The 12,059-nt window shown below is 46.4% G+C and overlaps 1 protein-coding gene across 1 annotated transcript in view; it reads left to right on the plus strand.

Annotated features, from left to right (window-relative positions):
• The window catches only part of SYNE2 (spectrin repeat containing nuclear envelope protein 2), a 333,613-nt gene that overhangs the window by 256,215 nt on the left and 65,339 nt on the right, over positions 1-12,059 (plus strand). Inside the window, exons 84-87 of the mRNA XM_084836884.1 lie at positions 512-661; positions 3,114-3,284; positions 4,786-4,919; positions 7,331-7,535. Of these exons, the coding sequence (XP_084693010.1) occupies positions 512-661; positions 3,114-3,284; positions 4,786-4,919; positions 7,331-7,535 (660 nt within the window). The remainder of the gene's footprint in view (positions 1-511; positions 662-3,113; positions 3,285-4,785; positions 4,920-7,330; positions 7,536-12,059) is intronic.

The raw sequence follows: 12,059 nt of genomic DNA on the forward strand, positions 1-12,059 counted from the left end.
GAGACAAAGGACCAGAACCGCCGTAATATGGTGGGTCTCCAGTGCCCAACCCCTCCAGGCAGTCCAGGAGGATACAGTGGTCAATGGTATCAAAAGCTGCTGAGAGGTCGAGGAGAACAAGGAAGGAGCATAGTTTATTTTGCATAATTTTTTTTTCACCTTTGAAGAGATTTATGCATATCTAACATATTTGACCCTGGGTCTCTCCACTCCTAGTCCAAAACTCTGAACATTACACCACACTGTCTATGCTTATATTGAGTCCACAGTCTCAAATTATATTCCAAAACCAAAACACGTTTTCCCATATTTGTGATTTCTCCATAATTTTGTTATTTGTATGGGTTTAAAACACACACCCACACACCCCACTTCTATTCTTTACAGTTAAACAGATTGCCTAGCATTGATTTTTCAGCAGTAGCTCTGGGGGTTGGATGCTGAAACTGAATGTGATTTCAATTATGCACCAAGAATTCTCATCCCTGCCCCCCGCATTCTTCTTTTCCAGGCACTAGAAAACCAGCTTTCATTTAAATCTAAGGAGATGGATCAGCTGAAACAGAATTACACCACTTTAGATTACTGTGCTGAGGCTCCTCAAGAGACTGTATCAAGAATCAACGACTTGAATGAAATGAGGACCAGCGTTGTCAACCAGGTCACTGCCTTGATTTTTGGCTATGTGTAAGAGTTAGAGATTGGCGAAAGGTCACCCAGTGAATTCTTTCCATGCTAGGATTTGAAACTAGAGCTGTGCAGAGCAGTGGAGGCTGGTGGCTCTGATGTCAGTGGGTGGTGAATCCACTCCGGGTTTCATTCAGAACCAGTCAGAACTCTAAAGGAGCTTTATACCTTGGATAACTCCTTTAGAGTTCCGACTGGTTCCACATGGAGCAGATTTACTGCCCCACTGACATTAGAGCCACCAGCCTCCACTGGTGCAGAGGCCATCTTTTTTTTTAGGGGTGGGTGACATCCTTGAAGGTGTCATGATAGATTTATCTGTCCCATGATGGTCTGTAGACAAACCAGAGTTACAGGTTTTGAAGCACTACCATAACCACCATAACAAAACCTGTTTCACCAGGTACCACTGCATGACTGAAAACAAATGAATATATGGACTTTGGCCAATGATACCTGTAGCATACCATCCTAAAGTTTCTTAATACAGTCTAAGGGTCAAACTACACATTATTTTAAAGATGTAGCTAGCAGCTACATCTCTTTTTCTTCTTACATAAAAGTAAGTATGGGGGAACTGATGCAGATTAGGATGTGTGTGTGTGTGTGTGTGTGTGTGTGTGTAGGGGGGAGGAGTAATGGTGGCTTTAATTCTTCGCTTCCCACTGTGGTCCCAGTCTGGATCAACCCCTCTGCATCTGCAATTTGCATGGCCCCCCAAAAAAAGTCATGTCAATGGATCCCATTTTTGGCATTGCAAATTGCAGGTGCACATGGCCCAGTCTGGATCAGGCCCATACCAGGGGTCAAAGGGTTAAAGCCTTCCTACACCCCATGCTAGGGTTCCAATCCTAGACTTTTTTCTGTCTAAAGTTGCATAGGATTTCACCCTGAGAGAAGGAGAAACGTCTCTCCATCCACCTTCACCACACCATGCCTGGTTTTATAAACTGGCAGAAGCATGATCTCTTGGCCCCTGTTATACATTTACCTATTAAATTTGCCAACTACCGTACAATTTTAATGATGTTTATTCCTGCAACCTCCCTGTGAGACCATTAACTGTGGCTCAATCGTCATGTTACCAAGGAGAACTACTTTACAGTTTTTATGAGCATTTATGAAGACACCACGTGATTCAGAGCTTCACGTGTCATTGAGGTGGCCTGGGATAGAAACACAGGGGAGTGTTTTTCCAGCAGCTACTTTGTCATCTCAGTAAGAGTTGGGCCTGCTTTTGCCGCTCTGTAGATGGGAAACAGAGGTCAAGCGGTGGCTGAACTGTCCAAGGCCATGCAGTGGAACATAGGAAGCCTGGAAACATTGAGAGCTGCCTTATTCCAGGTCAGACTCTGGGCGGTAGCCAACAATGTCATTCCGCAAACTCAAATAGCACTTGTGGAGCTCTGGCAAATCTTTCCATTGAGCAAGCGCTTGTGCATTACAATTGCACAACCGGTTGCGCAACATAGCTCAGAACCTAGTTTCCGCTAGCGCAGCATCATTTGCGCTAGCAGAAAGACGCATTTGGATACTGCCCAAATTGCCCATCTAGCCAGTGTTGCCTACTCTGACTGGCAGTCGCTCTCCAGGGTCACAGGCAAAGGTCTTGTCCATCACCTGCTACCTACCTGATCCTTTCAGCTGGAGATGCCACTGATTAAACTTTGGGCCTTCTGCATGCAAAACCTGGGCTCCACCGCTGAGCTATTTTCCCTCCCCAGGGGTTCCATGGCAGAGGTGAGACTTGAACCCAAGATTCCCCCTGAAGGTTCAACCAGTAGTCCCATGTATTACACTGTCATGGTTCTATGGAGTCTGCTTTGCTATAGCCAGGCCATGTTGAATATCTGAAACATCAACAGAAATCCAAAACAATTTACAGTGATTTTAAGCTTCCATGGAACAAGAGCTTGCAGCTGAGCTGTCTGTTCCTTTTGCAATTTGAAGCCCTTCGGGAGCCTCTGAATCTGTGAGTTTTCCTGCTGGGATGTCAGCAGCAAGACAGTAAAACCAGTGCAGTTATTCCTGTTGTCTTCCTCTAACCAGGCATCTTGGAATGAGCTCTGCCAGCACGGCTGGGCCTTGGCCTCCAATTAAGTTGATAATGAAAATAATTCTTATACTTCATTCTCATACACCAATGTGGGTGGATGTTTTTTCCTTTAACATCTGGTTCAAAGCATGTCCCATTACTTCTGATATGAGTTATATATTAATTTGCTAAATACCTCTAGACTTTTTTTGTCCGGCGTGATTTAGGAAAGAAGTACAGAAATAAAAATTATAACAGTGGGGGTCCTTTAGTTTTTAACTGTGGGGGTCCCTTAGACAGTTTCCAAGTGTCCTGCTAAGTAATCTTGTAAATGTGTTTTGTGAAGGAGTAGTGGCGGTTCTGCATCTGAGCGCGGGCTGTGTGTTTTCAGGTTGCACAGCTGAAGACCTCGACAGAGTCTGCTTTAGAGAGGTGGAGGATTTATGATGCGGCTTGGGATGAAGTCAGGCTGATGCTTGCACATGCTTCGTATTGCATGGAGCATAGCAAGCCCTCCATGATTACACCCAAGATGCTGAAAAACCAGGTGGAGAATCTCCAGGTATGGTTCAGCAAAGGCTGATGTGAAAAATTTCAGGGTTCCAAAATGGTGCTTCCCAAATGCCAAACCATTTGCATGGTGCTTTATGAATGAGCCCTGGTGGACTCTTGGGCCCACCCAGTAATTTGCTCCCTTACTCCCTTCCTGCCAAAGGCAAATGATAGCTTGCCAGTTCAGATGAAATAGCAAAGTATGGGTTACACCACCCCTGCAAACCAGGATTGGAAACCATAATCAAATAGGGATGTACAAGAATTTCGTTTCAGTTCACAAATCGCTCAAAAATGCCCCCTTTGCAAATGGGAGCACACATTCTCCAAAAACGTTCACAAATTCCCAAACTTGCACTCGCAAGATGTTCACTTTTTAAAGATGTGCATTTTTAAAAATGCACAAGAAATGCACCCTTTAAAAATGCACACTTTAAAAATGCACACTTTAAAGTGCATTTTAAAAAGTGTACACTTAAAAAATGGCATTTTCACACTTTGGTCAATGGGGGGAAAGTGCACACTTCTTTAAAAAAGCCTACTTTTCCTATTCGAACAACCTGAAAAAATAGGAGAATGAGAATGGGAGTGAGGCGAACTGGGCTTTGACATAAATTGTGGAGAATTTCAGCGAGTTCAAGCATCCCTGGTTCTCCTTTCCCTAGAATCAAATCCTGGTTTCTGATCCTGATTTAAAGGGAAAGCATAAACCATGGGTTGCTGGTTGAGATGAACTGGCAAACTATGGTTTGCCTGAAACCAGGAACGAGGGTGGGAATTGCAATGTGCAAGGTAGGAGAGGAGGGACTGCTAAGCATCCTTTAAGGCTTATTCACATAGTACCAAACTATGATTTGGCATTATGTTGCAGCCAGCCCAAAACCAAGGCGGGTAGATAAGCCCAGATGGTGTGCATACAGTATACTGTGTCTTGCAATCAGGAATTTGTTGGGTTGCCCCATTGCAGCCCTGTGATTGAACTCCTCTCCCAAATAAGTAAAAAGAACCCACCGCATATTGTAAAGTACATGCAAATTAATACTGTAGTCTCTGGTCTATGTACAGGCAGACTAAGGAACACTGCAAACAATTGCACCCATTTCTCTGCATACAAACATATACCAGCATGTATGCATATGTGATCATCACATGGGGAGATATAAACGTGGGCAGTATGCTATTTCCTGAGGCTCAGCGCAAAGTGGATGAGATTCCCCTGTCCTCCTAAGCCCGGAGGAAGGCAGGGATGTCAGTCTTGCTATTTTCTGAGCTTTCCAAAACTGGTGCAAGGTCTGGGAGGTCCCTCGCCTTTCTCCAGGCTTAAAAAATGTACTTGCCAGTGGCAGGTTGGCAACAATGGTTAATTTTCACAGGTGCTTGCCAATGGCAAGCTAACACCTGCTTAGATTTAAAAATGTGCTGCCTTGAAAGGACAGGTACAGGTTAGCGTATCGGTAGCCACCTCCTCAAATGTCTTGACATGCGTAACTGTGTGGCATTTGTCTCCACAGTCTCTTCAAGATAAAGCAGAGAGCAATGAAGAAATCTGGGCTCACCTCCAAGCTGCTGCTGGTAACCTGAAGAAGCTGTGCAATTCTTCGTTTTCCGAGATTATTGAAAAGAAACACAAGGAGGCACGCACAAGGTACAATCTGTTTTTCTTTTTTAACCACTTAGATGTCTCACCCCAACAAGTTGTTGCTTGCGGATACAATGCTGTAGAACAGTCCTACCTATGTCATCCTTATTCCCTGGGATCAGCTTCTTGATTCCACACACCTTTAAGGTGATTACTGCTGCTAGTCCAAGTGGCTCCCATCATGCATCAGCCACCATGGAACAATTTCCAAAGCGGTAGCCACGTTAGTCCATTGCAGCAAGAACGACCAAGTGTCTTGTGGCACCTTAAAGACTAATGCTTACATCAAGCATTGTGCCAGCAGACTTGCGTAACGGAACTTTCCCTTCCTTTCCTCCCCTCTGCAGCCCCATGTACCCTGCAATTCTCCTCCAGAGGATCCCCCAGCCCTTTGGAGCGGATTTAGGGCCTGTGGATTGGGGCCGCAGGGGGATGGCAGATCCATCCTGCTGATGGATGCCGTTCCGTCAGCAGGAGATCCATTGGAAGCAGCCCTATCAAATCTTACTCTGGCGATAAGAACATAAGCAGAGCCCTGCTGGATCAGACCAAGGGTCCACCTAGTCCAGCATTCGTGTTCACACAGTGGCCAACCAGCTGTCAACCAAGAAACCACAAGCAGGACATGAGCGCAACAGCACCCTCCCGCCCATGTTCCCCAGCAACTGGTGTATATAGGCTCACTGCCTCTGGGACTGGAGGTAGCACATAGCCATTGATAGCCTTCTCCTCCAGGAATTTGTCTAACCCCCTTTTAAAGCCATCGAAATTGGTGGTCGTCAGTGCATCTTATGGTAGTGAATTCCACAGTTTAACTATGTGCAGTGTGAAGAAGGACTTCCTTTTATCTGTCCTGATGACCCCCATGAGCTTTCATGGACTGGAGCCCCCCCTTCATCAAGTGAAGGGTTCATATTGCATACATTCCAGCTTTGATTGGATTGTCAGAGTCTGTACTTTTGCACTCCGTTGCCTTTTCACTCTAACCTTGGGCTCCTTGGAGGAAAAGACAGGCTATAGATGTGACAGATACATAAAAATACTGTTTTTCCCCCGTTACACCCGTGCATTTGATGGGGCGGGCTCCAGTTCATGAAGCCTTATGCCATAATACCGCTTGTTAGTCTTTAAGGAGCCTCAAGGCTCTTTGTTGCTTTTGCTGCAGCAAAGCAACCCAGCTCCCCCTCTGGAAATTGTTTCAAGACTCTTGGTTGTTTTCGCATCATGCAACACTCTGGGGTAATACAAAGCTTCCTTATGTTGAGTTACAGCATCAATCCATCTAGCTTAGAATTGTCTACACTGATTGGCGGTGTGTGTCCAAGGTTTTCTTCCCTGCTTGCTGTCTGAGCTCCTTCAACTGGAGCTGCCAGCGATTGATCCTGCGACCTTCTGTATGCAAACCATGGACTGTACCATTGAGCTTTGGGCCCTCTCCTTAAGCATGCTGGGCCTAAACCCTGAATGACAAAGTTCACAGTTGGGCCTCCCCTTTCCTCCATTGTTAATTCACTTAGTGGGTGTGTCCAGATGTGCATAATTCGGGCAATGGGCCTGCTGTAGAAGCAGCGCATGCCCTGGCTTGGTTCACATGCAGTGACAGAGCATTGGCTTTGGGGCAGTGTAGAAATGTAATTAATTAATTAATTAATGCATGCATGCATGCATGCATTTTAAAAAACCAGCTTGTCGTGAATGAGCCAGCGTACTTGTCCATTTGGCTCAGTTGCTCCGGGTTCAACTCTGGCTTCCAACTCTGACTTGTTGGGGGAAAGACGGAATTCTAGTTTTGGACATTACGTTAAACAACTGCTTACTCTAGAGCGTGTAGCTTCGCCCCGAGAATCTCAGATTGGGGACTCTGGCAACTAGATCCAAGTGTTTTACTCTCCAAGCCACCTTGATGGCATAATATGTACTTCCCGTTCCACTTCAAAGTTTGATACTACCATCACCAGGGAACCTGATACGTGGAAGACCCCCTTGGAGTCTTCCAACGCTGGAGCAAGTTGCCTGAGGAAGCTATTTGAAGCTGCCTTCTTTGAGGTCCTTCCAGGCATGCTCTGCGCCCTACATGATATTGCATCTTGTGATCAAGAGTTTGCAGAGATGACTCATTTTCGCTTTATGATTTTGTGCATCTGAGGTTGCAGTTCTGCACACACTTTCCTGGGCGTAAGCCCCATTGAACTCAGCGGCTTTATTCTGAGTAGAGATGCATAGGATAGCCCCTTGAAATATATGTAAATTAATTGTGACCCTGGAATGTATGACATTTTCACAGTCCAATGTGAAAGTCGCTCAGTTGTTTAATTTAGTATATCAGCCAGTACATTTTTTTTAATGATCCTAAAGAAAAATTAAAGCTGATTGTAGTGCTTGCTAATAATGTTGCATTTTATTTTGGCTTTTGATAGGTGGACATTGGTAACTAAAGAAATTGAAGATCAGCTACAGAAAACCCAGACTCTTTTACACCTTTGGGAGTCATATGCTGGTTTACATGCTGAGGTGACAGCAAAGCTAGACAAGCATGAAGAACAATGCAATTCCCTCCAGCTGCCCAATACACCTGCAGGCTGTACAGTGGACTTCCTTAAGCAGAAAGCACAGGATGTGAAAGTAGGTTGACAGCATTCCAAGTTGTGGTTGCCTAGAAGGGGGACAGAGAACAAGAAGGCCTGGCTTAAATCCCGGCCACCCTCTATTTACTTATTCGTTTAAAATAGTTTTTCTCTACAACCTCAAGGCAGCTTACACCAGGGGTCCCCAATGTGGCGGCTGCAGGGACCTCCAACAGCGCCCACAAAGCTGTCCACTCCCTCCCTCTTTGAAAAAAAAAATTAATTACAAAATTTGTAAAATGTTAGGGTGGTCTTTCTCTCCCTTTGTAGCCTCCAGCCTTGTGCTTTCTCTCCCCTCTACCCCTTTGCTTTGCTATTTCCCCCTCCTCCCAGCCTCTAGCCTTGCTGTTTCTCCACATTTCTTTAGCTCACTGTTTCTCCCCCTTCTAGCCTCTAGCCTTGCTCTTTCTCTGCCCCTTTGCCTTACTGTTTCCCCTCCCTCCCATCCTCTAGCCTTGCCCTTTTTCCCCCCTCTACCCTTTTGCCTTGCTATTTCCCCTTTCTCCCAGCCTCTAGCCTTGCTGTTTCTCCACACTTCTTTAGCTCACTGTTTCTCCCCCTTCTAGCCTCTAGCCTTGCTCTTTCTCTGCCCCTTTGCCTTACTGTTTCCCCTCCCTCCCATCCTCTAGCTTTGCCTTTTTTCTCCCCTCTACCCCTTTGCCTTGCTATTTCCCCCTCATCCCAGCCTCTAGCCTCGCTGTTTCTCCACACTTCTTTAGCTCACTGTTTCTCCCCCTTCTAGCCTCTAGCCTTGCTGTTTCTCTGCCCCTTTGCCTTACTGTTTCCCCTCCCGCCCATCCTCTAGCCTTGCTCCTTTTCTCCCCTCTACCCTTTGCCTTGCTATTTCCCCCTCCCTCCCATCCTCTAGCCTTGCTCCTTTTCTCCCCTCTACCCTTTTGCCTTGCTATTTCCCCCTCCTCCCAGCCTCTAGCCTCGCTGTTTCTCTACACTTTTTAGCTCACTGTTTCTCCCCCTTCTAGCTTTAGCCTTGCTCTTTCTCTGCCCCTTTGCGTTACTGTTTCCCCTCCCTCCCGTCCTCTAGCCTTGCTCTTTTTCTCTCCTCTACCCTTTTGCCTTGCTATTTCCCCCTCCCTCCCAGCCTCTAGCCTTGCTCTTTCTCTCCCCCAACACCACTTCTTTTGACTGGTCAGGCCACCACAGCAGCCACTATGTGACTAGCCACATCCTCCATGTGGAATCCCACAGCAGTTTCTCAAATTCCCAAATGTGCCCATGGGTCCAAAAGGGCTGGAGACCCCTGGCTTACACCATCTAAAAGCAACTCCTAAAATGTGTAGAAATTTAGTCCAAATTCTAAACCCTCAAATAATAGAGCAGCATTAAACTCCTATAGCCACTCTTTGCCATGGTTAAGAGATGTGCAGGACAACCTTAGTTGGAATTAAGTCTCCCTGTGTTTAGGATTGTGGTCGTTAAATCAGGGGTGGGAAACCTGTGTCCCTCCAGATGTTGTTGGACTTCAACTCCCATCAGCCAGCCAGCATGGCCAATGGTCAGGAATGATGAGACTTGTAGTCCAGCAACATGTGGAGGGCCACGAGTTCCCCACCCCTGAATAGGTTAATTTCAAGCCAGATTGAAGAAGCGTATCCTTTAGCTCAGGTGTGCACAATCTGCAGGCCGCACGCAACCACCAAAGTCTTATCTGTAGCTCCCATAACCTGCTGCTGTCGCTGCCGCCAGTCACCCCCCACCCCCCACACTGCCGTTGATCTGCCTCAGCTGCTGTGACCACCGTCTGAGAGCTACTGATGTTGCTGCTGGTGGTGAGACTGATAGGAGATGCTCATGCAGATTTTCCCACAGCCGCCAGCAGCAAGAAAAGAGTGATCTGTATCAGGATCACTGGGACAGGGGTGCGCGTGTACATGGGTGGGCATGCACGTCTGTGGCCCATGACCCACGAGTCAGCATCACGTGCATCTTTTGGGGCCAAAAAGATTGTGCACCCCTCCTTTAGGTCTTCCAAGCAACTTCTGCATCATACTGTAAGATACAATACAAGGCCTCATTCCTCTAATGCAGCTCAAGACTTTCTTATTGATGTTTCAGAGGCCATTTAGGTTTATAGATAATTAGCTATTCGCCTGTTTACTCCTGTTTCCTTACTGCCAGTGACCTCAGAAATGTATTGCCTGTTTCATTGAGATTTTATCAGTTTTATACCAATGTTAAGTTGCCATGTGGATCCTGAACGATGTACGATGTATAATATTTTAAAAGTGGCTGTTGCAGGGTAAACTAAATCTGTTCATGTCTTCCTGCCCCTACCATTAAGCAGATTTAGGCGGCTGCCTTGGGCAGCTGGTCTGAGTTGTTATGAAAGGGCAGCAAAGTTTTAGTTACTTAAGGCAGGATCCAGAAAAAAGTCCCACAACTCCCAGCATGACCCAGCTAGCCACGCCAGCTGTAGTACTTTTTTCTGTCTAAACATCCATAGGATTGCACCTTTAATTCATTATTATTGTATTTGTATTTTAGGTAGGGGCAGGAGAGGCGCTCATGGGATTTCTCCCTCAGGTGCCAAAATAGCTTGAGCAGCCTTGGGTACTCTGTACCTTGACTTAGAGCAGTTGTGGGCACCGTTGGCTGCTCTGCTCAGACCCCTGCGAGGCCCTCCTCCCCTGGACCAAACCCAAGAACAACTAACAGGCAAAGGAGGGTAAAGTGGCAATGGCAAATCTTCGAAGCTGGTAGAGTGTCTTTTCCCATGAGAGACTGGGACTACAAGTCCCAGAATCCTCAGTGGGAAACAGACATTGCACATGGCATTCCCACCAAGGAGAGGGCCACAGGAAGCCTTGAGTTCTGGCAGAAACGGCACATGTAGTTTTGCACTGGGGATTTGGAGGCTTGTGGTCCTAGTCCCAGCCCACAGCGGGAAAAGCTGCTGTACCCAGTTCATGGAGCACCCACCTCCACCTCCACCTCTACATGTTTCCTGTAGAGATGTCAGAGGAATCCATGGTGGAGCCCACTGAGCTGTCATCAGCTCAGCCCCCCAGACTTCAGCTCATTTCCCCAGGAGCCGGCCTGACTCAGTCCACATCAGTTTGGGTGAGCTCATGGATTTTCCAGGTTTAAAACAAAAATGTAAATAGAAACTTGCGTAAATTGGAATTATTGTAGATCACAAGCTGAATATGAGCCAGTGATGTGATGTGGCTGCAAAAAAGGCAAATGCTATTTTGAGCTGCATTAATAGAAGCGTAGCTTCCAAATCCCGGGAATTACTAGTTCCCCTCTACTCAGCACTGATTAGGCCTCATCTCGAGTACTGTGTCCAGTTCTGGGCACCGCACTTTAAGAAAGATGCAGACAAGCTGGAGAGGGTTCAGAGGAGGGCAACGAAGATGATCAGGGGACTGGAAACAAAGCCCTATGAAGAGAGACTGAAAGAACTGGGCATGTTTAGCCTTGAGAAGTGAAGACTGAGGGAAGATAGGATAGCGCTCTTCAAGTCCTTGAAAGATTGTCACAGAGAGGAAGGCCAGGATCTCTTCTCGATCATCCCAGAATGCAGGACATGGAATAATGGGCTCAAGTTACAGGAAGCCAGATTCCGGCTGAATATCAGGAGAAACTTCCTGACTGTTAGAGCAATACGACAATGGAACCAATGACCTAGGGAGGTGTCAGGAGGGCTCTCCCACACCGGAGGCATTCAAGATGAGGCTGGACAGCCATCTGTCAGGGATGCTCTGACTTAAATTCTTGCATTGAGCAGAGGGTTGGACTCAAGGGTCTTGTAGGCCCCTTCCAACCCTACTATTCTATGATCTATGAAATTGCAGCCACAAATTGCATTATTTGCAGAAATGGTGGCTGAATTTGTGGATTTGGGGGAAAAATCCCATGGCTCGGCTCGCAAATGCAAACTGAGACAGGGGCTCTGCTGAAATGTGGCGAGCTCAAAAAAGGCCGGATTCCCCAAAGACATCCCTAGTTTCCTGGCCTTGGGGCAGAAAAAAGGGGAGGTGGGAGCAGTTCAAGAATCAGGGCAAGCATAGCCTTGCTTTGCATTAACTTACATGAGCAACGCTGTATACCACAGGGAAAGTATTTCAGACTCTTCTCGCAGTGTCTTAAATAGAAGGCGGCAGCAGATTCCTCTCCACTAGCAAAGCCATGGAAATGCTTTTGCTGTCTTCTAATATGGAAGAGGCTTTGAACGACACAATTCCGTGCCTCTTGCCAACAAAGAAAAACCAGGATAATTTTGTCAGACAGGAAGCAGCTATTAAATCCACCTGGTGCTAATAGTCCCTTCCCAATATCAGTGGAAGAGAACCAAACAATTCTTCTCTCCTTTGTAAAGAATAATACCACAGAAGAAATCCTAATGGATGGGGTGGTGCTTTTTCTTTTTACACTTCCCCAGTTGTGAATGGCTGTTAGGAACCCGTTTGGCCACTTGATGTGCTTTTAAGTCTGATCTTTTCCTTTTTGTGCTAACAGTTTTAGGCAAGATTGAGGACTTGTGGTGAAGTTCTCTGCATTT

The sequence above is a fragment of the Heloderma suspectum genome, chromosome 1 (genome assembly GCF_057233095.1).
Source record: "Heloderma suspectum isolate Gila_16-S chromosome 1, 16-S_ref, whole genome shotgun sequence".
NCBI classification, from domain to species: domain Eukaryota; kingdom Metazoa; phylum Chordata; class Lepidosauria; order Squamata; family Helodermatidae; genus Heloderma; species Heloderma suspectum.